General features: G+C 46.2%; 1 protein-coding gene across 1 annotated transcript in view; it reads right to left on the minus strand.

Moving 5' to 3' along the window:
• Nucleotides 1–323: 323 nt before the first annotated feature.
• The window catches only part of LOC135385523 (doublesex- and mab-3-related transcription factor 1-like), a 28,602-nt gene continuing 1,632 nt past the window's right edge, over nt 324–27,293 (minus strand). Inside the window, exon 3 of the mRNA XM_064614877.1 lies at nt 324–5,011. Coding sequence (XP_064470947.1) covers nt 4,464–5,011 — 548 coding nt within the window. The 3' untranslated portion in view covers nt 324–4,463. The remainder of the gene's footprint in view (nt 5,012–27,293) is intronic.

The following is a 27,293-nucleotide window of genomic DNA, read 5'->3' on the forward strand; positions in this document are numbered from 1 at the left end:
TATATATAATATATAATATATATAATATATATAATATATATAATATATACGTTATATACTATAACGACTGCGGCAGTCTCACAGAAGTGACGTCATGCGGATAAATTCTACACTTCCAAAAACGATTCCAGCGGGGGTTGTTGGTGGTGATGGCGTGCAATTCCCGAGCGGTCTGCCTGCCGGTGTGGCGGCATGTTGCTCGGGGAGGGGGAATCGTGCGTCCTGGGCCGACTTCATAGGGAACTGCACCGACATTTTGTCTTAAAGTGTCTGAGGAAAATTCAGATTTGGTTGTTGGTACACGAATCGAACAGCACAACAGCTTCATCGTTGCTCTCGCACCCTTTATTACTCATCGGAATCATTAGACAAAATACAAGCTCTGCATATCACACATTTCCCTACAGTAGAGTACAGACCTATTCCTTTGTAACTGGAGCTGAGCGCCAAAGCCAAAATGACAGCGAACACGCCGTCATATATATCCATGCGTAAAAGACTGTCCTGTACATATCACAATATATGCGTTTCCATCGACTGTCGCCAACGGCATCTCCAAGCGCAACAGGCCACTTCACACAGTGCGGAGATAGGTAAAACGTCAGCTCCGTAATATCACGTGTATCACAGCAATGTAAATCAACAAAAGGTCTTCGATCACTCACTACTAGCGTATTACACATCAACACGTTAACAGACAGTAATTGTGTGCAGTTCCAAAGATACAAACAGAGCTAATATACAACTGGGCTGTCACTGGGGATACAATGTTGTGTCTCGCACATCGCTCGGAGAACCAAATCAATCTGCCGCCTGCAGCTATTAGCATCACAAAGAACCGCGGATGCTGTCTTAAAGGACGCGCTATAATATTGAGAAGATAGTACTAGGCGTAATGAGTCAATCTAATACATGACATTATGCTACATTTTCGAAATTTGGCATGACCCTGAATTCACCCTGTTTCAATAGTGTAAATGTGTGTATGAAACGAATACCACAAAGTATGACATCGCTCGACACTCTATTTGGCCAGTCTTGTCTGCCGAAAAGAGCTTCGGCATTAAAGAAACGACCTTCATTAATTAGCATTACATCTGCAGCTAAGGAAGAAACACTATTGTGACGTAGGCTTCAAGGACGAATCACAGGGCAGCGCGCAGACGATTGACATTGTTCTCGAGTTCGCCAGCTGGGCTCTCTCGAGGCTTGGGATGAGGCGCACAGCTCAAGTGAGCGGCTCGGGGTCGTCAAAGACCTTACCTTACTGGTCGGTGTCATTCTGACGTTTTCTCATATTCCCAGAGAGGGACTTCCGCCATGCTCTGAACATCCGGCGTCTGCTCATACGGCGTCTGCTCTTACGGCGTATTTCTCCAAAATGCACATAAACTACGGCAGTAATTCGCGTGAGAGTTCTGCAACAGCGTCAGTGATCAGCGACAGTAAAATCCCGCTATAGTTTCAGAACCGATGGGTACGAAGGCGGCCATCCCTTTGAAGGGACTATCCCATAACTCCCGATCGATTCCAATACTACAGCGCTGTTTTACTCCTCGTTCATCACCGACAATAACGTCGACTGTCCGACACGAGTTAGTGGAGCGGAGTCTGTGCAATTTCATGGAACGTACGGCAAGAGCACATGGCGGATGCTGAGGGTATGGAGGAATTCTCTCTCCGGAAATCGGAGAAAAGCGTCCCACGGACGAGTCCTGTCAGGGAGCACCCTTCGGCGACAGCGGGCGGGAGGGCATCTCTAGGTTGCGTCAAATCTGTCATAGGCTTGTGAAATGTCGGAATGTCGTTTCTGGGTTAGCGCAAGCCGTGTTCATACAGCCAGGATGGTAACACCCTGTACCAGGCGAGATGATCGCGTCAGAACTCACACTCACAAACGAAAATCGGCGTACTTACAGCTAACTTTTCACTTGGTATATCGCGGTGCGAACGCTAAGCAGACGACATCGGAGACAATCGTCTACGCTGCGCTCCCATTGGTCTATCATGATGCTACTATCGCTGAGGCTTCCTCGGGTGCAGAGGCGGGAATCTTTGAAACTCGTACGAAACATGTAAGCTGTATTCGGAAGAGAAATTTGGCCAAGTAGGCTGAAGCTGAGTTTCTATGAATGCGACAGAAGCGTATGGTATCGAGTTATCGCCCTTCCTCGCACCTATACCGACCGGAGGATTGGTTGACGCGACTCTGTCGTAGTGGATTTGTTGCGATAAGTCGATACAATACGCTTTTGTCGCATTCATGTAAACGCAGCTCGAGAAGTCATGCCAAACATTACCTTATCGGTCTCATACACACGTTTTCGGATGCGATAGCCCCTTTATGGAACATCGCGTGCTGAGGTCATCGTACGGTTTCTTTCTCCCGTGTTGATCTATCGTATCACCATAATTCTATTTTACCATGATTAAGTTAAGTTCACACGTGAGAGACAAACTGACCTACACCTTTCGGTACAAGCCCTCATTTGACATTTGGGCAGCAGTGACAAACACGACCTCCTCAGCGCAGATTCACGTTACTCAACACAGATCGATGTGGTCCAGCATACGGGCGTTCTACCAAGGGTGTTCTGCAGCCCCGCCTAACTGTACGCCACGCAACGTGATTGAAAGCATAATTCACAATCTACTACAACAATATACCCTGTGGGAGCACGAGTTCACAATCCATAAAATCACTCTCACTGCTTTGTATGTTTAACATACTAACATGGGCACATACACGGCTTAAACAATTGAATTTCTTTTCGACTGCGCTACTGCTACGGACGCGTGTCTCGACACAGACAGGACACTGGAACTATGCGTTTTACGTCGGGTTACGTCACACGCCACACGCACTACATATTATAATACCATAACCGCAGTCAACGGGACGTATATCGGCAAACACTCGCACATTCTGAAGTTACTACATAAGCGGTGTTCATAACGAGATTACTTTTTCGTAGCTGTTCTTTCTGCACATGCCTTCTTCGCATGCCGATTACGTGTGACATCTAGATACGTTTTATGTTCGTTCAAATAACGCGTACATGTGTGTAGGCTAGAGTGTGTAACACGTACAGTGGCTGCTGTCTGTTTCGTAAACGGGAAGTATGCGTTTGATCATTGTGTTTTGGTACTTGGTTTCGTTTAGTTTGTTGGGCGTCTAAAAGAGGTGTCAGCCTAGACTTGATACCTGTTCAGCTATGAGTCGACCTAACAAGGTTGACTGGGTCATCATTTTGACTCTCCAACAACTACTACTGTTCACCTGCGAACGTAAACACAACTAGCCCAGGCGAGATGATCGCGTCAGAACTCACACTCACAAACGAAAATCCGCTCTATAGTGTCAATAGCGGAAGTATTCCGGATCTTCACACTCTCTGTCCCATTAAACTCTTTCTTTCTATGTCGCGTTGTCACACAGTATGATTGTGCTCTTGACATTGTTGTAAATCCACACTTGCTGTGATCATTCGACAACTTTACCGTTGTGCAGCATCACACGCTGTGTGTATCAGATCAACGAGATTTCACTGAACAAGAATGGATCGGATAAGTGCAGTTCCCTACATACGCTACATATGGCTCGGATTGTCGTTATTTTCCGACGGGAAGAGTCCAGAGGTTGTGATGAGGTTAAACTGTCCTTTCTGGGCTTGAAAGGAGAATTTCCGAGCCCAGAATACTGAGCGCAGCCCGCGCGGTAATGCGACTTCAACAGTCTTTTTGAGTTCTCGAATCAGCATTTCTTAGGAAATGATGCGGAATAGTGGAATTGAAGGCTGGTACGGAATGGTACAAGCATGCTATTAAGGTGCACTCTCGCCTGGTACACTGATCTAGGTACAGAATGAACGAACGGGCCGCGTAATATCATCAAAAATGGCATAAAAGGAATTCGATGCCAGTTGTGGGTCGTACCTTCCACAAAACACGCACAGAGACAGACGGTCTCAAAGGTATCTCAACACATCTCCGCAGACGTGGAGTAAATTAGCACCTATGTGAGGGCTTGCTGCTGAGCAAGATACGATTTCTTAGATCACTTTATGCATGTTTAACGCCGTATCAACTAGCAACAGTGGGTTCTTCCCTCGTTGGGGTAATTAATTGTCTAAACCGTTGTCTTCATAGAGGTCAGCGCCTCTTCATGTAAAGATCTGCGATGGAGGGTCTTCCTTAACCAAGTCAAATAAGTTTTGCATAATGAATATAAACTCGCCACAGTCTTCTGGTATGGTTATAGCCCTCTTTGACAGAAAGCTTTGTCGAGCTAACGTTAAATACACATGCATTCCACGGCAGTTTTGATGTGTAACAGTACTAGATCCCACGCAGTATGCACAGTAGCAAGGTCGTCATAGCCTAACGAAAAAATAGTCTTATTTCCTTCTATTTAGAACGACAACGTCACACACTAGTCTCTCCACACGTTCTCATTTCACACACTAGTCTCTCCACACGAAAGCGGGACCGTAGCTGGCCAATTGAATGCCAGGATGAACGAACTGATGGTGCTGGGTCCTTCGGTCGCACGAGTAGAGCAGGCTTCCCGCTGTCCCCATCGGGACCGAATTCTCTGCCAGTGTCACAGAGTCGTACGGCGATGTTCCCCCACCAGCGATGGCGTGTATTCCACTGGTGGGAATAGGGCGTGGAAATGGTGGCAACGAAAACGAAGCCGGCGGCGGCGGTGGCGCAGTTGCGTAATAGCTCGAAGATGGCTCCCGAAGATGGCTCGTAGCTCCCGAAGAATCGTAATGGAGGCCGTGATGCATAGCGTAAGGGAAAGAGAAGAGGGGTGGTGGTGCGTCTGAACCTAGGTAGAGCGGGGATGAGGGAGGGGACCGAAAGAGGTCTAAGGAGGCCGCAGGGTGAGGTGCTGTGTAAGTGGGAGGGGAAGAGGAGGATGAGGAAGAGGAGGGCGGTCGGGAATATGGGGAAGAAGGGACGGAAGCAGTGGGCAGGTCTTCGTCTTTTGTGACACAGTCTGGGGCTGCAAAGAAGAAAGGGCTCCTTAATAACCACTCATACAGAGCTCACAGATTTGAGAATCTCATCATTTCAATCTACTCATTTCAGAATCGACCATCCTCCCAGTTACCCCGGTTTACGAGGCGGTTGTTGACTAACGAAGTGCGCCATAGGATTGTGCGTGCAGCAGATCATGTTTGAAATGATATTGCAGAATGACGAACTAGTCACGAGCACACCGGAAATTACTTAATTTGTATTATTCATCCAGGATACGAACTTGAAGGTGAGTGCTCAATAACTGCGGGAACGTTTTCCCTCATTCCTCCTTCCAAACTTGTTGGCGTATATTTATGCCCGCAGGTTTTTCCTTAAAAAGAACGGTCTCATCCGTTCCTCGATTTCGAAACTATAGTGTTATTTTATTCCTCGTGGACTACTCACCACAGTATGGAGAATCCCACGCGAAATAGTGGCGTAGTTTTGTGTTTTGCATGGAATACACGACAAGAGGAGAGGTCGGATGTTCAGGGTATACTGGGAATTCCTTATATGAAAAAAAAAAAAAAAAAGAGAAGAAACAAGAAAACGTCACGCCCTCAGAACCAATGAGGATGCGCCCTTGAGAAAAGGGATGCCACGCCCACAGGGAGTCTCACAGAGTTACCAGGCGTCTGCGTCGTGTTGGCCAGCTGTTGGACTCGAACCCACATCTTCTGGATTGGTATTGGTAAGAGCCCTGGACCAGAAATCCAGAAGAGGTGTGTTCGAGTCCTACAGCTGGCTAACCTTTTCAGTGACTTCCTTCTTTCACCCTATGTACAGGGAATCGTGAACCTTTTGGAGGTGCATGGACTGACCACTTCTTGGTTTATCAATTTGTCCGCTCTATGAATTCGGCGAGATTCCGAACGATGTAGGGAGCTGGTGCGCGGCAGTCGAGTGGGAAGGTATAGGCGTTTATCGTCTGGCGAACCGGTTACCGCATCATATTTTTTCGGTTCAGTTGCGTTTCGTTCAAGGGGAGAGAAAAAATGTTTACGGTTCGGTTCGGTGCGGTTGGGCAAAAAATAACGTTTTTGTAGCAGTTTTCGGTTACGGTTCAGTTCCGGTTTCGATCCCTACACATCACTACTTGTGAAGATGTAACAGCAGAGAGTACAGGCGTCTGCGTTGCTATGCAGACGTAGCAGAGGTATTCAGTGGCAGCGACTCCGTCAGCCACAAGCACTGTAAAGCGGTATTGACCGTTGCTCCTTTATCTGGTGCTGCAAGATCTAGCGTAGGTAGTTTTATTAAATGACTTTCTGGTCCTTAACAATACATTAGCGTGATTAGCCACAAGGTGCCCTCGCTGATACATCGAGCAGCTGTTATTCGCATAAACGGATGTGTAGAATCATGAATAAGCAAATGCACCTTCTTCGAACGATCGAGGGCGTGTTAGTTCATGAAGTGCGGGACCTGCACGAACCTGTCTGTGTTGTTAGATGAATACAGATCGATATGCAAATACTCCATGTTATAGGAACCTTCGTCCATTGCACGCTTCTCATACGCTTGATTGAAATGAGAAACATATTTTTTCTTCTCATGTCTCGATGTGTTTCTGATGTACTGTTTTGCTTTGTGTACATATTTTCTGCAGTACCCTCTAATACTAAATCATCATCATCATCACGTATCTGTTATTGTTGCTGTCTAATGTGAATTGCATGTATAACGAAGAAGCATGTCAGACTACATATCGGCGTCTACCGTTGAGAGCGCCACAAAAAAATTCGGGGTGGGGGTTATGAAACGGGGAATACGCGGACAGGTTGGTGGCAGCTATGAGGACATGCTGCTCCGCAGATCCCTCTGCTGCAGTCAGAAGCAAACATGCAGAATACGAACGCGCGATCCACAGAACTGCACTTCAGTCACGACATCATCACAGAAACACAGTAGGAGTCGAGAATAACATCCCGTATCCTTGGGAAAATGTATTACCGCTTGGATGGCCAACCGCTGGGGTGATCGATTGGCCCGCGGCCCCAGGAGAACTTTTCGGGTAAACGGGCTGCTAGTTGTCTTGCTTATACCCAGGCGCAATCGAGATATCGGCCGCCCATGAGCAGCGCAGTAAAAGCGTGAGCTCAAAATTTCCGGAATTTCAGTTTATCATGGCAACGGAAAATTTCTGGCTCCAACGTCAGCAACGATGACTTTCAACAACACGAGCGTATATAGCTACCACATGCCAGCAATTTTCCCCCTGAACTCGTACCTCAGAGCCGCGTTTTCTGATGGAAGCTCTGTAACAGTGTAGGTGCAACTTACGCTAGAACATAAAATGAACCGCTTGAGCGTTGCAACGGCAGCGCACAGGAAGCGCGGAATTCATAGGCAGTTTTAGAGAATCCGATTCGAGATAGAGAAGCCCTCTTTGCAAGCCGGCTCTTTGCCCGGCTAACCTTTCCTTTCTTTTCTTTCTTCTTAATAAACATATACCCCCCCCCCCCCCCACCCCTCCGATTCCAACTCTGTATCGCAAACAGCTACTCAGGGCGTTGAGTTGCAGTCTAATACGGATTACGGACATACGGCTCCCTGACAGGGGCCACCTGACGAGACTCGGTGACTGCCTCGGGAACCTGACGAATTCCAAGCGATCGCGTTTAGGGTGGTCGATGATTCATCCCTCATTTGTGAAGTACTTGACAGAGAAAAAAGAAGGGGACAGAGAGACGACAATTAAGCAAAACTGCTCAGCGGACGGCAATGTCACGTTTCTCCAATCAATTCCTCTGTAAGGTTCGCTAACATCGACCACCATTACTGTACCTCCGTCTTTCCCAGTTGAAGCAAATGTCAATAGCGTATGTGCCGCCACGTGTCCCACTGGCCATTCTAGACCCCGATACCTGCGACCTGTTCATGCTCATGCCCCTGTGGTCAGCTCGTGGTAATCCCTTGAACCGAAGCACTACGGAAACTACAAGTTCGAAATCGCGGACGACATTACGGGATTGAGTTAAAGCCAGGGCGGAGTTTTGCAGGTGACCAACCCAGTTAATGGTCCAGTTAAATGGTTAGCTTCCTGTTTCGTTAAGCGTGGCTGTTGGAACATGTCTGCTGTGGACAGCGGCCAATTTTGTTCTATATAGGCGGACTCCGATGATTTTAAGCTGTCCTTGAGCGGGGCTCACCGTTTACTGGCAGGTCCGGGACCTTGCAAACCCCCTGATGTTCATGGTCCAAGTGTAAGTGTTTTTGCCTCGTGCATATAGTGTGCATTGAACTTATTGCTGTTAAGCTGTTTGGTGGTCCAAGTTCCATACGAAGCCTGCTCGTGCACTTTCGGACTATTGGAGTAGAAGAAACTTTCCTTCCTCCCATCGCTCATGTGTGCCATGGCCACGTCGGTGTGACCGGAATCGTACCATGGGTAGGCGTCCATTTTACTAAAACACTTCGCTAGGCGCGCATCACACGCTTCGCACAGTCGGGGCGCGTTTACGATTCTCTAAATCTCTGTAAAAGCTACAGCAAGTCCGATGCTCCAATGCGCCGTAAAACAGCGTCTCGACGTTAAACAACAGCAACAAAATAGCATTGCTTTAGCCAAAAGCAAGGAAGACAGTCTTTTTTCATTTTGCTTTTTTGTACTTTTCCTACATTTCTCGGTGGAAAAACATCTAAATGTAAGACACGCACAAATTTTTCAAATCCAAAAACACAGCGAACTTGATTAAGTGTGGGGTACCTTACTGAACTTAAAACAATACAGAGAGTGGAGGTGGCTTCGTATAGCAGATAAAAAATACAAAATACTTTCTGCTGTTCAGCTCATACCAGCACTGATGTATTGATTTCAACGAAACACGAACCAGGCGAAATTCAAACGTGGCAGTGCAGTAAGTACAGCAGCATACATCAAACTAAATAAAAATGACTGTATGTGAGACACTAAACAGTCTAGTACGGGTAAAATTTAGTATAGTTTCTAAATGTGCGTGCCGTTATTAGGCATTATACCCGCAGGTGTGTGGATGCATGGTGTTTGTGTAGGGGATGCGCCGTGGCCCTGTAGGTTACAGAAATATGAAGTCATCCACGGATAACCGCAAACCCAACAAAAACTATGCGCAGTATCGCAACCGAAATAGTCGAAAAAAATTAGTAAGGATTACGCTTTAGCTCCGCCTGCTTGATTTTCGCAAAGGAGCGAGCGCCAAATGTGCATCTAGATACGAGGAAGTGTCCCCACCTTCATTTGTTTTGTTTTCTTTATGATAAGACGGTTGTCACTAGCATCAAGGTCAAAGCAATGGAAAGAAAAGTAAAACAAGAGGCGGGAACACTTCCACGTCTTCCCGCAATTTCCGTGCGCTCTTCTTTGCCACAATCAAGCAGGCGGGGTTAAAGCCGAATTTCTACTATTTTTTTTTTTTAACTATTTCTGTTTTTCTGATTTTCTGTTTAGATTATTTTTGTTGGGTCTGTGGTTATGCGTGGAGGACTTCATATTTGTCAAAAGAAAAAAAAAGTGAGTTTCGCTTGGCAATTTTCACTTGGCAATTTTTGGCAATTTGGAGCTTGGCAATTTTGGTGAACTTGGCAAGTTCACTTGAAAAAATAAATTTCCCTCAATTAAAAAAATTGTCCGAAACCTTCCTAAATGGCGGCAAAAGTTCCCAGAAGGTAATTGCCGCAGGTCCCACAATCTTCCGGCGAGTACGTCGCCACTTAGAATGTTTTATCACTTTAGATGAAACACCCTGTATATTCTAGTACTCTCGAAGGCGTACGAGAGGTCGTCAGCCCGACTTGCGGAATGTCGCCGGTGCGCTTCATCAGTAATTTTCCCGTGTCCCACGGACCTTTGGACACAAAAACAAAACTACCACTATTCCCCAACCTCAAATTATTCCAAAGAGAGTTTACCTCCGAAGCAAGAAAATCCGCCGATCAGCATTCGACGTCTACGGCACCTCCACCAAATTCGTCCCAACGCTCTCAAACATGCTCCATCACGAAACAACGACAGTCAACGTCATCTGCGAGAGATTCTTCAGCTGTTCCAGAAATGTCAAGAACTGCAGCGACTTCCCAGTCGAAGTCATCGACCCATTAAAGCAGTTCACATAACGAACGGCACGAAACTAAATTCAGCGCCCCAAAGCCTCGCGGAATCTCCAGGAGTCTCTAAGGAAGACACAACCCGTTATAGGGACCCCTCGCGTTTCATTGCATATTCTCACTTGTCATTCCGAAGAATTGCATCTTCTTCGAATTCAAATGCCCTCTATCTTTTCATACTCGACGGAACTGTGAATGCTCCACCACCTCCCTTTCGCCTATCCATGTAGCTGCCGGTATGTTAAGTGCATTTACCGGCTTCACCCGGTTCCATTTTTTACCGACCGCATTTTTACCCAGTGTTACTCCGCTGTGATTGTCAATGCACAAAGCAAAGGCTTCCCAACTGAACTCCGACATCAGACGCGATTTCCCCGATCGTACCGTCGAGGTTTTTTTTTTTTTTTTTTTCGGGAAGCACCGAGGGACGAAAAAGTGATGACGTGCTTTGCATCGCACATCAACTCCCTCGCTGAGTCTATTGGTTGGGTAAACTTTGTAACGCGGAGGCGAGTTGCGCTGCATAACTTAGTTACACACGTACGGTGCAGCGGCTTTCCATGGCGCATATTTTTTGTGTATATATATACTGCGCCTAAGAGCGGCAAGAGATCTCGTTTATGCAGATTGAACATCATAGAAATTACGCGCAATGTTTCGAAACATTTCGTGAATCTATCCCAATACCACTAGCGGTTCTATTTTCCGTTTTGTCATTTTCGTTGTAGAAAAAGAAAAAAAGATACTACTTTTCTCATTCTTATATACATACTCATGAATATGACATTGTAATGCGATTCCATTCTCTCCACAACGTATAAAATCGCATCAGTGCTCTCTCCCGTGTAATTGCACCGTGTTGAAGGAAACAAAAAAAGCAACAGGCGGTGGTGATGTCGTTCTTGAAAGAAGAATGACAGACGTTGTCTTGAATGTGTTGTTTTCTTGTTTTCGCTCTTATGTTCAGTATACGAGTAGACAATTTTCCTCGTCCACTTCTCGCGAAAATTAATAGTTTGCAGACCTCATGTTACGGACGTACGACTCGCTACGTTCTCGTAAATCGGTCAGGTGTTTTTCCTGCCAGCTCAAAAAGGAGGAAGAGAAACCCGGTTTGGAGCTCCAGCGAGGGAATTGGAGTTTGAAGAAAAAAAGGAGGTGAGCGGAGCAAAAGAATGCGTTCCATCAGTGTCCCGAGTGTAGCGAAGTGTTCGTGGCACTTTGTAGCTCGGATATAGAGACAATGGACTGTCTTAAAACCGGGACATGACGAATGTATCGCCGTGACCACTTCCACAACGCCCTGGTCTTAACATAGACGCATACCTAACGTTGCGAGGCCGTCCACGTGATGTTTAAAATTTGCGAGTAGTATATATATATATATATATTTGGACGCAGAGTTCCGCATGGAGGGTAGAAGGGCATCACGGTGACAAAGAAAAATACGGAGAAGTGTGGAAACGAAGCGCAACCCACTTTTCATTTGCATATTCAATATTACTACGTACGTGTATAATCTTCGACTATTGTATTGCAGATTGAGGTGAAAATTTCCACGTCAATATTCACGCGTTTTCCCGTCCGTGTTGCCAAGGGCATGCAACAGCATTTAACTTTCTTTTGTGGGATGGCTAGGCGAACTTCAGGTCGGCAATGTGCGCTTTCTCTTTGGCGTAGCGCAAGCTTCAAACTCATGCATTGCGGTTGTTTTTGTTCTGACGATCAACGGGGCTTCACCTGAATGAATAAACGCAGACGAAAACGTTGATTAATACTGAATTTTTTATTTAATTAATAATTAATTCTATTTAATTAATTTTTAACTGATAATTTATTTCTAAGCGAAATAATTTGTATGTATATGCTACAGGCAAAAAGCAAAACCGAGCCTTTTATTAAATGACTTAACGGTTCCAGGCATTTCATGAAATGCCCGTTTCGGTCAGGCATTTAGCAAAATGTAAAAAAAAAAAACGATGAGGAATTTCGTTAAATGCCTAGAGAAGCGGCACAGGCATTTCGTTAAATACCCGTTCGCGTCGGGCATTTTGCCAAATACTTTGGGAGTGTTGCGAAGACTGTACAAAGAGGCAGAGAACTGAAACTCGATAAACTTATGTACAATACACGGCGTTACAGTGAGGAGCGAGCGTGGGGGATCGTCCCGAAACGGTCGGCCATAAATTGTTCACTGCTGTCACTGTCCGCTCTTTCGTTCGCGTTCAGTCCGTATTCTGTTACATCCTCCCGGCCGGCAAAATGGGGTGTGGGAGTTAAGAAACCCTGCATTCCAATGGATACTGATGTTGTACTGCACGGCGCAACAGGGTTCCACTTGGCAAACGCAGGGTACACGAGCGAATATGACCGTCCCTTCCAGCATGATGAAATGTGCCGCCTACCATCGAGTCGCAGTCCAAGTGACGGTGTCTTGCACTTGTTCATTGGGATTTTCACGAACCACCTTAATGACATCAAAATATGCCCGTTCAAATCATGTTGAGCCCGTTTTTGCCAATACTCTCCAGCCTCGCTTAACTCGTGTCCAAAGGGCCTCTTTTCCTGTCGCCGGCTGCGTTCCGGTGCTTCGACGTGAATCTTCGAACCCATGCGGTGACGCGGATGAACGTTTTGTAGCTTGCTGGCTCGTTCGTTTCCTAGAAGAGACGTTTTCCCAGGGACGGAGTGGACAGCCACTGCTTTGTGATCTGACGTTCCTCTTCAACTGTTTTGTAAATCGCCTCGAATGTTGCGTCGTCCGTTTGCAAAGTCTCATGTGAAAATATGAGCTGCGTTGACGCAAGCCGTTCCGGTCCCCTGAGCCACAGATCACTGTTAGATATGTTCTCGATCATTGTCCCGCGCGTTAGCAAGTCAGCGAGGGTTTGTGGATCCCAGCAATGTGACCAGCTCCGATTGTCTTGAAGTTTCTCGTGTTGTTCTTTACATGGCAGGGACACAATGTAACGGACTTCGTTGCGTTTGAGGCTGTCCGTGAAATGTCTCATTACTTCAGCACCAATTTCAGTTTAAGATTTAGAGTCGTCTGTGATGCCGACAGCTTCAAGATCCTCAAACCTCGTTAGGCACATTTCAGCTGTGTCTACTCCCAGCACACAAACGTTGGCGTTTTGCGTTGGCTGGCGTTTTGCCGCACGGTAGCTTTTATAGATAGTGGGCTCTAGAATGTCCATCCAAATGTAGTTTCGATGGCTGCTAGGTTGTCCTTCATTTCAGATATTAGCACGTGGCCGGTAAGTAGTTTCCACATTTGATCTGAGCCGAGCAGGAAACTAATGCCGTGGATTGTTCGACATGCTGATGGTAGCATCTGGTCGGCCAGGAAAGCTCCGTCGCCGTGAACTTCTTTTACAAATTCGTTCCCCACAGTTGCTTGAACCAGATCATTGCATATGAACGGTATTGCTATGGCTTCAAGTGTTACTTCGGTCAGTGTGTGCTGGCTTTTCACGCGCACTTTGACAACGTTGTACCTTTCGCTGTTTGCAGCTTTGGAGTTGGAAAAACGTGTTCCGACGTAGCGTTATCGTATCAATTACGTCCAGCTTGGGTAGTTAAGCGACATATTCACGAATGAAGGTTCTCTGGCTGCCTTCATCGATAACTCCGAACACCAGTCTTCGTGGACTCCAAATGCCCTAAATGTTTGGAGCATGACTTCATTTTCGTTTGCGGTGTAGCCATGTTTGCCGATAGCACGTTAGCTTCCGCGGTACTCTTTGTGTCACTTGCAGAATCTTCCTTACTGTTAGTTGATTTTGTCCAAGTTGGATCGCATAGGGAAGTTGCGTGTCTCCCATTGCAAGTGGCACAAACAATTCCGGAACGACGTTCGCGTGATCGTGTCCGATTTTAGTGCGTCTGAAGCAGCACTGTTCCTTTGCTAGTTTCTTTTTGCGTTCGTCTAGCGGTATTGAACTGCTGCACTTCACTGTGGTGTGAGTTCCTGATCGGCAGAAGACACATGCTCCAGTCCTTTTCCTAATTTCACGGTAGAGTACATGCGACGAGTGCTTTGTATGCGTCCTTGCTGCGTCCGTCATTAATGTCCTGCCTTTTATCCGTCATGTTGACACCTTCCATGCTCTCGATTTCTATCCTGACAAAGTTAAGGATACTTTTGAGCTCACCGGAGCCGTCTGCTTCAGCTTCTGACGATGTTTCCATGCTGCCTGGATTATTCACTGTGTCGTACAAAATGAGTCTCTTCTTTTGTCGGTAGTCAAGTGTTCAAGATCTGTGGGCAAACTTAGGAGTAGGACTGCACACATCAATGATGCGTAGCTTTCGCTTGCGACACCTAGTGCCTTTAATCCTCGAACGTGCGTTTGAACGTGGTCGTAGTGTTTACGAAGTCCGTACACATCACGTGATGATTTGAAGTACGGGAGTGTCTAAACCTTTGACAGGTGTTCCCTTTCGATGCGTTTCCTGTCACCAAAACGTTCGGTCAGCACTTCGATGGCCTGCGCGTACACTCCTCCGTTGCTTGTAGACCAGAAATTGCTGTCGCTGCAGGTCCATCAAGCAAGGAGCGTAGGTAATAGAACTTTTTTGCTTTGGAGAGTGAGGTGTTATCATGGATTGCTCCTGTAAACTGCTCCCAGAAGGTTCCCCACATTGACAGCTCGCCGCGGAACCTCTCCAGTTGCAACTTGGAAAGTCGGATGCCATTGGATTTTGATTTCTCGCTGACTTGTGACGACGACTCACTCACATGAGCAGACGTTGTTGCGACTGGTGTAACAACAAGTGCGGAGATCTTGGTTCGCAAATTAGCCACGGCACTCACTGCGTTGTCTTCGTACTCTAATGCTGTATCCAGTTCGGATTCGATGTCATCGTCCTTTAGGTACTGTTGGAACTCGTTATTTAGTTGTCTGAGCTCTTCGTTGCTGACCCGTAGCCGTTCTAAAAGACTCTCAAGTAACATCCGATCCGGCGACTCGCTAGCGATAACCGTAAATGCTTCGCCGATGAGTTTCACCACCTGACGTCTTCTCGATGCACGCTTCTCCTTTCCTCGTTCCATGACAGCAAGCTTGCTCGTTGAGGTTCGGAGAAATATCTGGGATTGCGGCACAAGAAATGTGTTGCAAACTCGCAGCCTCGTTAAATCGCGAAGCACAGAAGCAAGAAGCGTCTTCACCAGCTGGGGTCTGGGTTAGAACTGTCTTAATTTAAAAAGACAAAAGACTGTACAAAGAGGGAGAGAACTGAAACCCGATACACGTATGTACAATACACGGCTTTACAGTGAGGAGCGAGCGTGGGGGATCGTCCCGAGACGGTCGGCCATAAATGTCCACTGCTGTCACTGTCCGCTCCTCCGTTCGCGTTGAGTCCGTATTCTGTTACAGGGAGTGCTATGGACAAGGAACGGACTTGCGTCCCAACGAGCGATGTGGGAAAGGAAAGACAAGAAACAGAAGGCTATAATAAAGTGTGAAAGAGAACATATGGAAAAATTGCGATGTGCATGTATCGGAATGAGGTGACAGAAACTTCACTCGTCATAGCGGTCGCGGAATCGCCCATCTCATCATCACCCCGTGTGTATGTGTGTGTTGTGTTTTTACTCGATGACCATAACAGGAGTAGGCAGGCTAGCTGGATGAGAAGAACACATGACAGACTGCGAGTCTGTCGTGTGTTCTTCTCGTCCTGTACCTTCCCTCAAACTCAAAGAAATTTTAACGTCGTCACGCTTTTACTCGCCAGTTTAACAACGTGATGTGGAAACGAACAGCAAAAACAGCAACAACTTTATTTTAAGATGATGAATGGGGAGTTTCATCGCCAGAGGCGATACTCTACCCCATTGCATCTACCCCGTGCTCAGCGCGGAAACGAAATGACCGTTCGGGATGGCCACTGATCCATTGCCGTTTGGTAGGCGTCACCATTCCGCAACCCGGCGTCACCTCATTATCAAAACATCATGAAGAGTTTTAAAAGAAAGTCGACATATCTCCTCAGGAGAACCTCTCCTCTCTTTTCTCTTTTTACTGCCCATTTTGGTGCTTTTTACCAACAATGGGGTAGAGTATCGCCTCTGGCGATGAACCTCTCCACTCTCCAAAGTCAAAATAAAGTTGTTGTTGGTGGTGCTTTTTGGGCTGAAATGCCTCTCTATTTCGGTACTTTTTAGTGTAAATACGAGGGTGGTTCCATAAGTTTCCGGCCAGACCAACTTTTAATATTCATAGAGACGCAACAAGTGTATCACTTCTTCGACATAGTCCCCCTTAACTTCGATGCACTTTTGACACATTCCAACCAGCATTCTTATACCCTTGAAAAAATAGTCCGAAGTTTTGTGCGCAAAATGCTGGAAAACTGCCTCTTGCACCTCATTATCGTTTTGAAATCTCCGTCCTCTGAGATCCCTCTTAGTAGTTTGAGAACAGGAAGTAGCCACTCAGTGCCAAGTCTGGACTGTAGGGTGGGTGGTGAATTTCTTCGAAGCCGCACTCCTTCAGTGCAGACTTGGCAACAGAAGCCGTGTGGACAGGGGCATTGTCCTGGAGCAACCGGACACGTCGACTCAACCTGCCGCGCCCCTTTTCCTTGATGGTGTCCGGCAGTCGGTGAAGGAGTGAAGCATAATAACTCTCATTCACTGTGGTGTTCCTCTCTTTGAAGTCGGTGAGGAGGATCCCATGACAATCCCAAAATATTGTTGCCATGATCTTCTTTGTGAATTGTGTGACTTTGGCTTTTCTTGGGGGTGCTTCTCCTGGTTTGCGCCATTCCATTGACTTCTTTTTCGAAAGGGGATCATAGTAGAGCACCATAGTCTCATCCCCTGTGACAATTGACTTCAATATTTCTTCTTCGTTCTCTTGACAGAGCTCCAAAAACTCTTTGGCACAGACGACGCGCTGTTGCTTTTGAACTGACGAGAGAAGTCGTGGCACCCATCTCGCACTGACCTTTTTCATGTGAAGGCCCTCGCCGATGATGCGAAAAACGGTTATTTTGGAAAGCCCCAGCCTTTCTGAGATTTCCTTCACCTTGTGTCACCACTTCCACTGGACGACCATCGCGTGGATCATCTTCAATGGACTCTCGCCCCAGTCGAAACTGCTTTGCCCAGTCTTTTACCGTTGTGTACGACGGAGAGGCTTCCCCGTACACGTTGTCCAGTCGCGCTGTAATTTCTTTAGGCGAAAGTCCCTCTTTTGTCAAGAATTTTATCACAGCGCGGTACTCGATTTTTTTTTTTCATTTTAACTGAAGAGTGCACCCTTGCTGTTTGAAATGCCGCTCTCCAACCGACAAAAGCATGGAGAGGGTTGAGGGCGGTGCTCCGGCCCTCCAACAGATGGCGCCACGCATCTTTAATCGCATTTTCAAATTCGCGCGCATTTTCTACCTCGGGCCGGAAACTTATAGAGCCCCCTCGTATCAGGGCTCTACTGGTGAGTTAGGCAGGCTAAAGCTTCAAGAAAGGACAATAACAGAAAAAAAAAAATCAGGTGTAGAGAGCTGCGTACGTGAAGGTCGACGACGGCATCACCATAGTTACCACATAAAATAGTTCAACATAATCAGGCCTATATCTATGTCGGGAAATATGTAAAAATAGTTATGGAGACAGGTTGATTGTCACAACAAAATTTTGTCCACACATAGACACATAAAGAAAAGCTAGCACATAGAGCCGGGTTGTACGAAAATTAAAGCAGAAAGGCAATGTGATCGGAGACGAAATCCAATCGACGAACACGACATTCTGTTTGCACTCGCCCTATTTTTAGTGAGGAGCGTCCCGAGTATTGCGCTTAATCTTCTACTATTCTACCCCTTTTACTCTTGCAGGGAAGTGTCGCGGATGAGGTCAGCCGCGCTCGAGAGAATCTACCGTGATTTACGGAGTAAGGAACACGAAGGAAACATCGCATGCTCAGAGCGTCTGGGCGCGATGAAAGCGACCATTCAAAACGGCGCTGGCTTGTACGAAAACCTTTCACCAGCCTTATCACGGTACAATTCGATGTGTTGCGTACTACAACCAACGTATCGAACACGTGAGGAACTAATTGCACAAGTTATTAGAGACGCTGCATATTTCGATGTCTCTGGAGTCTAATTGGCGGACATCAACGCATATTTGGAATTAAATCGGACTTTACATCCTCTTTATGCACCTTGTGTGTGCTGTCCGTCTTCGTTTCGCGTGCTCGTTTTCAACATGGACTCAGACCAACTTGCAGGACTTTGAACACTTACTCGCAGCCTAGTCTGCTTCCTCCAGGAATCCGGACTCACGCAAAGAGCCGGGTTATTTGCCCACGGGACTTGTCACCAATCCTAGCATTGTCCGGTCTACATCTTAACTTTCGACCATCATCATTTCAACCTCCGAAATCATATCATCTGATCTCATCTGGCTACAGTCGTGACGATGCCCACATAAGTGAGGCCAACAACGGCTAGCCGGTCTCGCCGCCAGCACCACCACCACCGTACTATTCTCCGTTTAAAAACCACCGAGCCTACCTAGTTCACGCCCTCATCTTGTCGTTCTCATCATTTTATCATCATGTTCAGGTGAACATGCCCACAGCTGTGAGGCAAAGAACAGCAAGCTGTTACTATCAGCACCACAACCACCTCGGTTTTAAGAGTGTAGGGGCCCCTCGAGGGGGATGCCACGATATTCCACCGTTAAGAATCCATCGTTTAAAATCCCAGATGTTCAAAATCACAGATTTCTAAATTAAAGCTTTAATATGAAGAATGGCGGAACAATAGTGTTGAATAATACATATTACTGACAAACCTCGCAGTATTTCGTGATTTTGACGTCAGTAGAAGTTAGTGTCATGAATAAAAATCAGGTTTTTGGCGACCGTTAGGCTTAGCAAGGCGGTTACATCAGAGCAGCAAAAATTATTAGATTTTGCTTAGGTTAGGTTAGTTTTCAGAGGTTAGGTTAGCTTAGGTGTTTTTTGACAGTTCACCACACCGTTGGGGGGCTTCCCACAGTTGGGCACGCACGTAACGTTACGCTAGCCCGTTTTAGGATTTTGAACATATGGGATTCTAAACGGTGGATTCTTAACGGTGGCAATTAATTCTGGTAGATAGGAAGTGTGTTCATGGTGGTGGCGGTGGTGATAGTACTACTTGCCGGAGTCGACCACGCACAGGTGGGCAACGTCACGACTATAGCAGGGGGGGGGGGATCGTGCGCCCTGGGCCAACTTCACAGGCAACTGTACCGACATTTGTCTTAAAGCGTCTGAGGAAAACCCCGGGAAACCTCCCAGACAGTACAGCCGGTGTTCAGATGGTGGAGTGTTCAGCAAACATGGTGTTCATAGTAACGGTTCCGAAAACGTGATCAGCTAATCGCAAACGATACGATAAAGGAAGATATAAAATCCAAGCTTAGCAATGTGATGTCACCCGCTTCGAAGAAACATTGTGATTGGTTTATCATATTTTCGGAACCGTTAACGTGAACACCTTCCGATCAACTAAAACTCCCTAGTAACAATATATCTACGATAACGATATCGATAATTAACGATAACTGATACACTGATATGCATTATGTTATACCTGATTACTGATATATTGATAACCGATAATTAACGATACTGACAATTAGCTATGGTAGTAGTCGAAGACACCTTAAATTACCACTCAACAACGATGAGCACAAAAAGTACTTTCTGTCTTTTCGAGACAGCAGGAAGGAAGGGGGACGTTCTCGTTGGCGACGGAGAACTTCTCAAACTCATTTCCTCTGCTCCACCGCCCCTGAGTCGATTACGGCGGAAAATGGGAGACCCATAATGGTTGCGAGAGGAACTGTTACAAATGTATCACAGTGTGCAGCGGAATACGCGCTCAAAGCATATTTCCATCCTTTCGTCCTGGTTACATTGTACACGCACTATCCACGGGAGGAATGCTTATCGCTTCTCGAGATCTCGTCTGGTTTCCTCAACGTAGCTTTGCGAAGTAGTGCGAATAATAATTAGGCTCGACCCTGGCGTAGTAGATACGCGGCGATGGTTAGTTCTTAGTTTTCCTTCAAGTTGTTCCCGTTATCCGAAGATTCGAATGATGTAGAGACAATGTACTAGTTTGTACGTATCAGTTCGAATACTACTTGATAATGATTTAAAATGCAAGCAGCGTTACGAGTTCGTTGCATTCGTTCGTGTAATAATTGTAAATACCAATAGTAGCGTAATATCTAAATGAGAGAGAGTTTGCATAATATGCATAAAACATCACTTAGAGGAAACGGGGAATGTTATGCGTGCGCATGGATAAGGTTAGAAACAAGACAATACAAAGGAAGCAACGCCAAAGTCCTATTAACTGTGACTACACTGAGGGAAGGTAAAACTGGTAGGATCACTTCATTACAATTAACATGAGCAATACTTTCGTTGAGAGCCTGCACTTCATCAGGTTGAGTAGTCATACAACAGGACGTATATGTACCTGTAGAAAGGGAGGGGAAAAATCCATGGAAATGAGACACTTCTCTAGCCGAAGGAGTTGTAAAACAATAAGTAAAATAAGTAATGAGCGAAGCAGACCGGACAAGACCAAAAACTACAACAGGGCCATGTGTCACAGACACATAACTGGGGAAAATTCACAGCCCGGACAGTCGATAAACGCAAGGCGACCCTTCCGATGCTTCCTCTACTCGGGAGTTTCGGGGAAGGCTCGAGGCCTAAATCTGCGGTCCCCAGCCGGCGGCGCTGCCAGACACCCTCCTCGGCCTGTAGGCACATCTAGGGTTGCCACTTTTCGGAGTGAAAAATACCGGCTGGGGGAGAAGAGGTGGAATAGATGGAAAGGAGGAAAGGCTCGTGGGAAAGGGAAAGTGGGTGAGGGACGTTCTAGCTGGCTCGACACAACCAATAACAGCTTTGCACAACCACTGCTCTTGTCCCATCCGAACACAAGATGTAATGAATAACAATGAATAATCATAATAATGAATAACTAAGAAAACGACTGGTGACTGTGGAGTTGGGTCTGTGCTCCAGATTTATTCAAGCTGTAGTGGAATGTTGAAGGGAAAACCCCGTAAAAGCCCCTATGAAAGGTCTTGAGCCACAAATGCCGGCAAAAGGCTGCCGGTATTACCTTCCAACCGGCAACCGGCAGACCGCGCAAATAACCCGCCGTGCCGGTATAATACCGGCCTGGTGGCAACCCTAGGCACATCCACCCCCAACATCCAGACTTCCTGGATAACGGGAGGACGACCTACTTTAAGCATAATGAAAAATTTAACAACTGTAACGGGCCAGTGCATTCACCGCATAGCACACTCCTATAGCCAACCCTCATCTCGAATGATATCGTTATCTGCCCTCATTTGTTAAAAACGGAAGGCGTACGCCATTTTTATGACACTTATGCTGTTCATAATTGTCACAAAAAATGCGTACGCCTCCCGCTTTCAACAAATCAGGGCAGATAACGATATCATTTGAAGTGATAGTTGGCTAGGAGCGTGCTATGTGGTGAAGTTCATTTCTAAGAGTGCAGTCAACCATCATCCCGAATGACAACATTCTCCTCTTTGATTTCCTGAAAACGGGTGGCGTGCGCGATCTTTATGCCAATTATGAACTACATTATGCCACGAAAAATGGCGTATGCCGCTGTTTTCAGCAAATCAGGGCAAAGAACGATGTCACTCGGGATGGTGGTTGGCTAGTAGCGTGCTATGTGGTAAAGTTCATTTTTCCCTTCATCCCGCCCTTCCCGCACTTCACCCTCTATCCTCCATCCGGCTTTCGTTTTTTTATTTTTTTTTATTTTTTGCTGTAGTCGTGACGACGCCCACTTCTGTGTGGCCAACAACGGCGAGCCAATCCTGCCAGTATATCCCTCATTTTTAAGAGTGTAGCCAAGCACCATCCGGAATGACATTGCTCTCTGCCCTGATTTGTTGAAAACGGGGGGCGTACGCCTTCTTTATGACACTTATGCGCAAGTGTGAACAATCGCATTCGCAATTAGGATTCGTGACGAGCGTGTTATGTGGTGAAGTTCTGTTTTTAGGGTGGGCCGTTCAACTGTCACGGAACGTAAGTATACTGTGACACAGAACTTTACCGCGTAGCACGTTGAAGGTCAGCCATTGCCCAGCATATCGTACTTGATTTGTGGAAATCGCGGGCCGCACTCCATTTTTGTGACAATTAACATAACTGCGTGAGTGCCACAAAAAGGCGTACGCCTCCCGTTTTCAAAAAATTAGGGGAGAGAATGATGTCATTCTGAGTGAATGATTCACTACACTCTGAAAACAGAACTTCACCACATAGCACGGTGAAGACCAACCATTGCATAGAATGATACCTTTATCACTCCCCATTTGTGGAAAGCACGGGACGTACGCCTTTTTTTGGAACTGCATAAGTGTTCCAAAAAGGCGTACGCCTCCCGTTTTCAAAAAAATTAGGGGAGAGAATGATGTCATTCTGAGTGAATGGTTGGCTACACTCTGAAAACAGAACTTCACCACATAGCACGGTGAAGACCAACCGTTGCATAGAATGATACCTTTGTCACTCCCGATTTGTGGAAAGCACGGGGCGTACGCCTTTTTTGGAACTGCATAAGTGTTCCAAAAAGGCGTACACCTCCCGTTTTCAACAAATTAGGGGAGCGAATGATGTCATTCTGAGTGAATGGTTGGCTACACTCTAAAAACAGAACTTCACCGCATAGCACGGTGAAGGCCAACCATTGCATAGAATGATACATTTATCACTCCCGATTTGTGGAAAGCACGGGGCGTACGTTTCTTTTTTTCTTTTTTGAACTGCATAACTGTTCCAAAAAGGCGTACGCCTCCCGTTTTGAACCAATCGGGGGACAGAACGATGTCATTCGGGATGGTGATTGGCTAAGAGCGTGCTATGTGGTGAAGTTCTGTTTTTAGAGTGTAGGTATGTGCACTATCTTTTCTAAGAGTGCCCGCCGTGGGAGCCTCGATGATATATTCCGTGCGATACTACACGGTACAACAGTGTGTGAAAGACGGCGATCTATGTTTGTTAATCCTGAGCAAAAGGCAACATGTTCAATAGCTGTGAGTCAAGTTCCTCACATTTTCTTTCCTTTTTGGCAAAGAAAGATAATTTTTAAACCCTGTTGCGTCTCGCGCTCAGCCCTGGGTCCACCACCTTACGCCCAACCCAAAACGAGCTCGTATGCAGAAGAAATATGGCGGCTCTCCTCCTCTCAGAATAGCAAAACCTATTTCTTCAGCAGACATGATAATGACTTCCGCTTCCTACGGCGCTGTTTGCCTTGACATTCTTAGCTACAAATAAATAACTAACTAACTAAATACCTAATACTCCAACTCTATCAAACGCAAAAGTGAAGCTAGCAATACGTTGTAAACGAGAAGGAAGTTTAAGTTATTTTCCTTCAAGATACTCCTCGTCGTTACAATACAGCTTTCACGATGAGAACATTAGGTTAATTTGAGCGAGGCGTTCTGCGTCAAGCACTGTACAGCTCTTGCGTCATACTTGACTGCTTTCCATAATTTTTCCTTCTTGAAACCAGCCAACCAAACTTGGCTCCTTCCAAGTGTCACTTATTGGAACCCTGAAATAATTTTTAGGAGATAAAAAATAAATAGCAATACTGACGTTGTCGTCAATGCTGCACACAGCTGGTTGGACGCGCAAGGGGGAAAATTATTGTGATTGGAATCAGGGAGATTCAAGATGGTGGAATAAGTGCATTGCATTCGAAGGAGACTATTCTGAAAAGGAGCGCATATACATGATTTTGACAGTCTGTAAATAACCTTTCTGGAAAGAAATTCGCGTTCTTTCTATTCTTATGCTTTCGTTTTCACGTTTGTATTTTTTCCCCCTCCGGCTCGAGAGACGGGATTAGGACTTCTTCGCCACCAGTGCTGTTATTTTCTTGTACTTATCAAAGTAAATGCGCACCGAACAAATAACGTGCTGAGCGGACCAGGGTTTCTATAACGGGAGCAGCTTGAGCAAGAACGCAGACAACGAGTAATATTAAAAACGGATTGATTCGTGTTGGCTTAGAGATCAAGTCAAACCGATACTAGCCGCAGTGGAATGCGAATTGCGGCCGTTATGCAAACCGTCGAATCGGGAGTTCATGTAGGACGCCGCGCTTCAGCTGTACAGCTTCCTGAATAACAAAGTGACCAAGACTCAATCCCCGTTGCCCGACCTACAATCAGGACCCCAATCTTGAACTCTCACCATAACAAGCGTTATCGTTACTTTTTCTGTTAACTCGGTGCGTTCAAAATGTCGCGACGGCACGTGGGAATTGTTTTTGGTAGGCCAGGATCTTTCAAACAACCGTCGCGGTTGGCCTTCGGGCAGGAGTTTGTGGCGAATCACGGGCGATTACGGAATAACGACAAGTTCGAGATCTTGGGCCACAACTTCTCAAGAACATACCTCACAGAAGTTTTCAGTTCTCAAATGATGCTAATACCATAGCCACAAGGCAAACTTAATGCATTAAACGGAATGACAGTAACTTCACCTCCTAACCAACCATCATCTCGAATGACATCGTTATCTCCCCTAATTTGTTGAAAACAGGAGGCGTACGCCTTTTCTGTTACAATTATGTCCCGCACAATTGTCGCACAAAAAGGGCGTACGCCTCCTGTTTTAAACAAATCGGGGGGGGGGGGGGGGGGGACAATGTCATTCGAGATTATGGTTGGTGAGGAGCTGAAGTTATTGCCATTCCGTTTAATGTATCACGTTTGCCTTGAGGCTAGGGTATAAGAGGTAATCTGAGCACTAAGAAAACTGAAGGCTTCATAATGTATTGCTGGTTTGGTTTGGTGGAAGAAATGTTTTATACAGTATTCCCTCGTTATAACGAAGTGAACAGGGGCTCGATGATCAACGTTCCGTTATTCCATACCGCGGGATAAATACATCACGTTGCTGTGATTCGTCACCGGCCCCCGCGTGATGAACAGCCATGTTGTTTATTTGAAATTTCAGTCTACCTCCAGTTACCTTACTTGCCTACCGAAACGGTTTTCACGTGCCGTCACGAGTCGTTCGCAGCGATCTGACAAAAAAAGAAAAAACAAAAGAAAAAGTAACAGCAACGAACGGTATGTTCAATTCAGCATTGGGCCTGAGGTCGATATTCGGTAAATGCGGAAGTTCTACAAGAACAGTGACAGTAGCTTCCGAAACACTAGTGCAAGCTTTCTAATGCTGGTAAATAAACAGGTTGGCAGCCTCTTAATGTAGAGGGACAAAAGTGAGAGAGAGATGAGAGAGCAAAAAAAGGCGTAAGCTGATTTTGCGGTAAGGGTTTTCATTGACACGCCTTTCACACTAAAGCGGAGTTGCCTGTGAGGGCACTTTGAATAATCAGGTTGGAAACGCATGCATGCATTCAGCGCGAGACTTGGAATAAAGCGATAATCGGAAGAAGGCAATTTCGTTGTAACGAGGGTCTACTGTACTTTGGTGTTTATACCTATATAAGGTACAATGGTACCATACACATACCCATATATCGTATGTGGTACCCATACCGATACATGGCTTCGCAACGCAGCTGGAGAACCATCAGGTTCCCAAAGAAGAAAGGAAGGGGAGTAGGCCTGCATTCCGTACGCCCGTGGCTCTAGCAAAATTTCCCCATGCCTGATCACCATCATTATCATCAGTGACTGCGCCTCCAGTGGGCTGAGTTGGACATATGAAGAAAACGTGGAGATGAGTACGTAGTTCCATAAATGTGCATCCGCGCCTGCAATGTCATTACCCCAACACTAATGTAGAGCTCTAATTGGTAACAACAGTGTCGGCGACTGCAAAAAGACGAAAACCAGAACAGCACCGACATAGAAACAGCATAAAGTACGACATGCACAGTATTCGGCAAAATTAGGACGTACATCGCGCGTTCAACTTCCTTTATTTTTCCTCACAATTCAGTTTAATGCAACTGAAGCACCGGGCGCGTGCACATGCTTTGGCGCCACTTGCGCCTGTTCCTCCCCGATTGATTTCATTTCACTATGGTGTAAAGGTAATAGGCATAAACTGTCCACGTAATCGGAATAGCTTTGTCACGCCCGGGCGACAATTCCCTGCCCTACTGCACAGAAACAGTGCGTCAGGATAGGGAAGCGAAAGCTGAAAGCACGCTGCCCTGGGCTCAATCTTCATCTGCACATAGCGATCGTTATAGCTATTTTTCAAAATTTGCGCGCTCAATCCGCCACGCGCATTGGCCGTCAACTTTGAATCACGAGCGTTTAGCAAGCGTTACGGGATAGCGAAAAGTTCCCAGGGCGTCAGTCGTGACGTTGCCCACCTCTGTGAGGCCGACAACGGCGAGCCCTTTCACCACCACACCACACCACACCAGCGAAAGGTTCAAAATCTAGCCCCTGGCATGGTTGAACTCTGGAAACGTTACGAGCCGAGAAGCTGAAAGACAAGCTCAAAAACAAGTAATTCGAGAACACAAGAATTCATTATAATTTTTTCGAATGCTTTGAGAGCAGCGAGCTACTTGGTTGATAAACAAAAATAGAAATAAGAAGAAAAGAAAAAGAAAGTAAGCAATACCTTGTTAGTGATGCGGCCCTTTTCGTGTTCCCTAGAATCTCTTTGTTTCCACATATCTAACTAATACACTTTGTCCATTCCACAGATTGCTATAAAATTCACTGGTGCTGTAAACGCTCCATCCGTCAACTTGTGTGCCGGAACGCCCAACACTGTCACAAACTTTCTTCGCTTTTTCATGGCCGCCTACACAATATACTTGTGATATGCGACGCCATGCTGCCTGTGTTCTTTGGAAAAGATGAAGTAGTGAAACGATTCTGCAAGAACTATACTACCAAGCCATCACCCCAGCAGAGCTCCGTCTTTCTCAGGTATAACGGGACGTGAGTGGGTGTTTTGTTTTGATCATCAGGGCACAATTTGGAAGAGGACAAGCGTTTTCACAGTGCATGTGTTTCACAGCGTCGCTCAGTTGAATCGTGCAAGGGATTTTCCTAATGCCTGCATCATTGCTGTGTTTCATCAGCGTGTTATGTGGCTGCAGCGGCGGTCAAGTATAGTTTAAAGGGGTTGCGACAGGTCGTCCCAGGT

The sequence above is a fragment of the Ornithodoros turicata genome, chromosome 2, assembly GCF_037126465.1.
Source record: "Ornithodoros turicata isolate Travis chromosome 2, ASM3712646v1, whole genome shotgun sequence".
NCBI classification, from domain to species: domain Eukaryota; kingdom Metazoa; phylum Arthropoda; class Arachnida; order Ixodida; family Argasidae; genus Ornithodoros; species Ornithodoros turicata.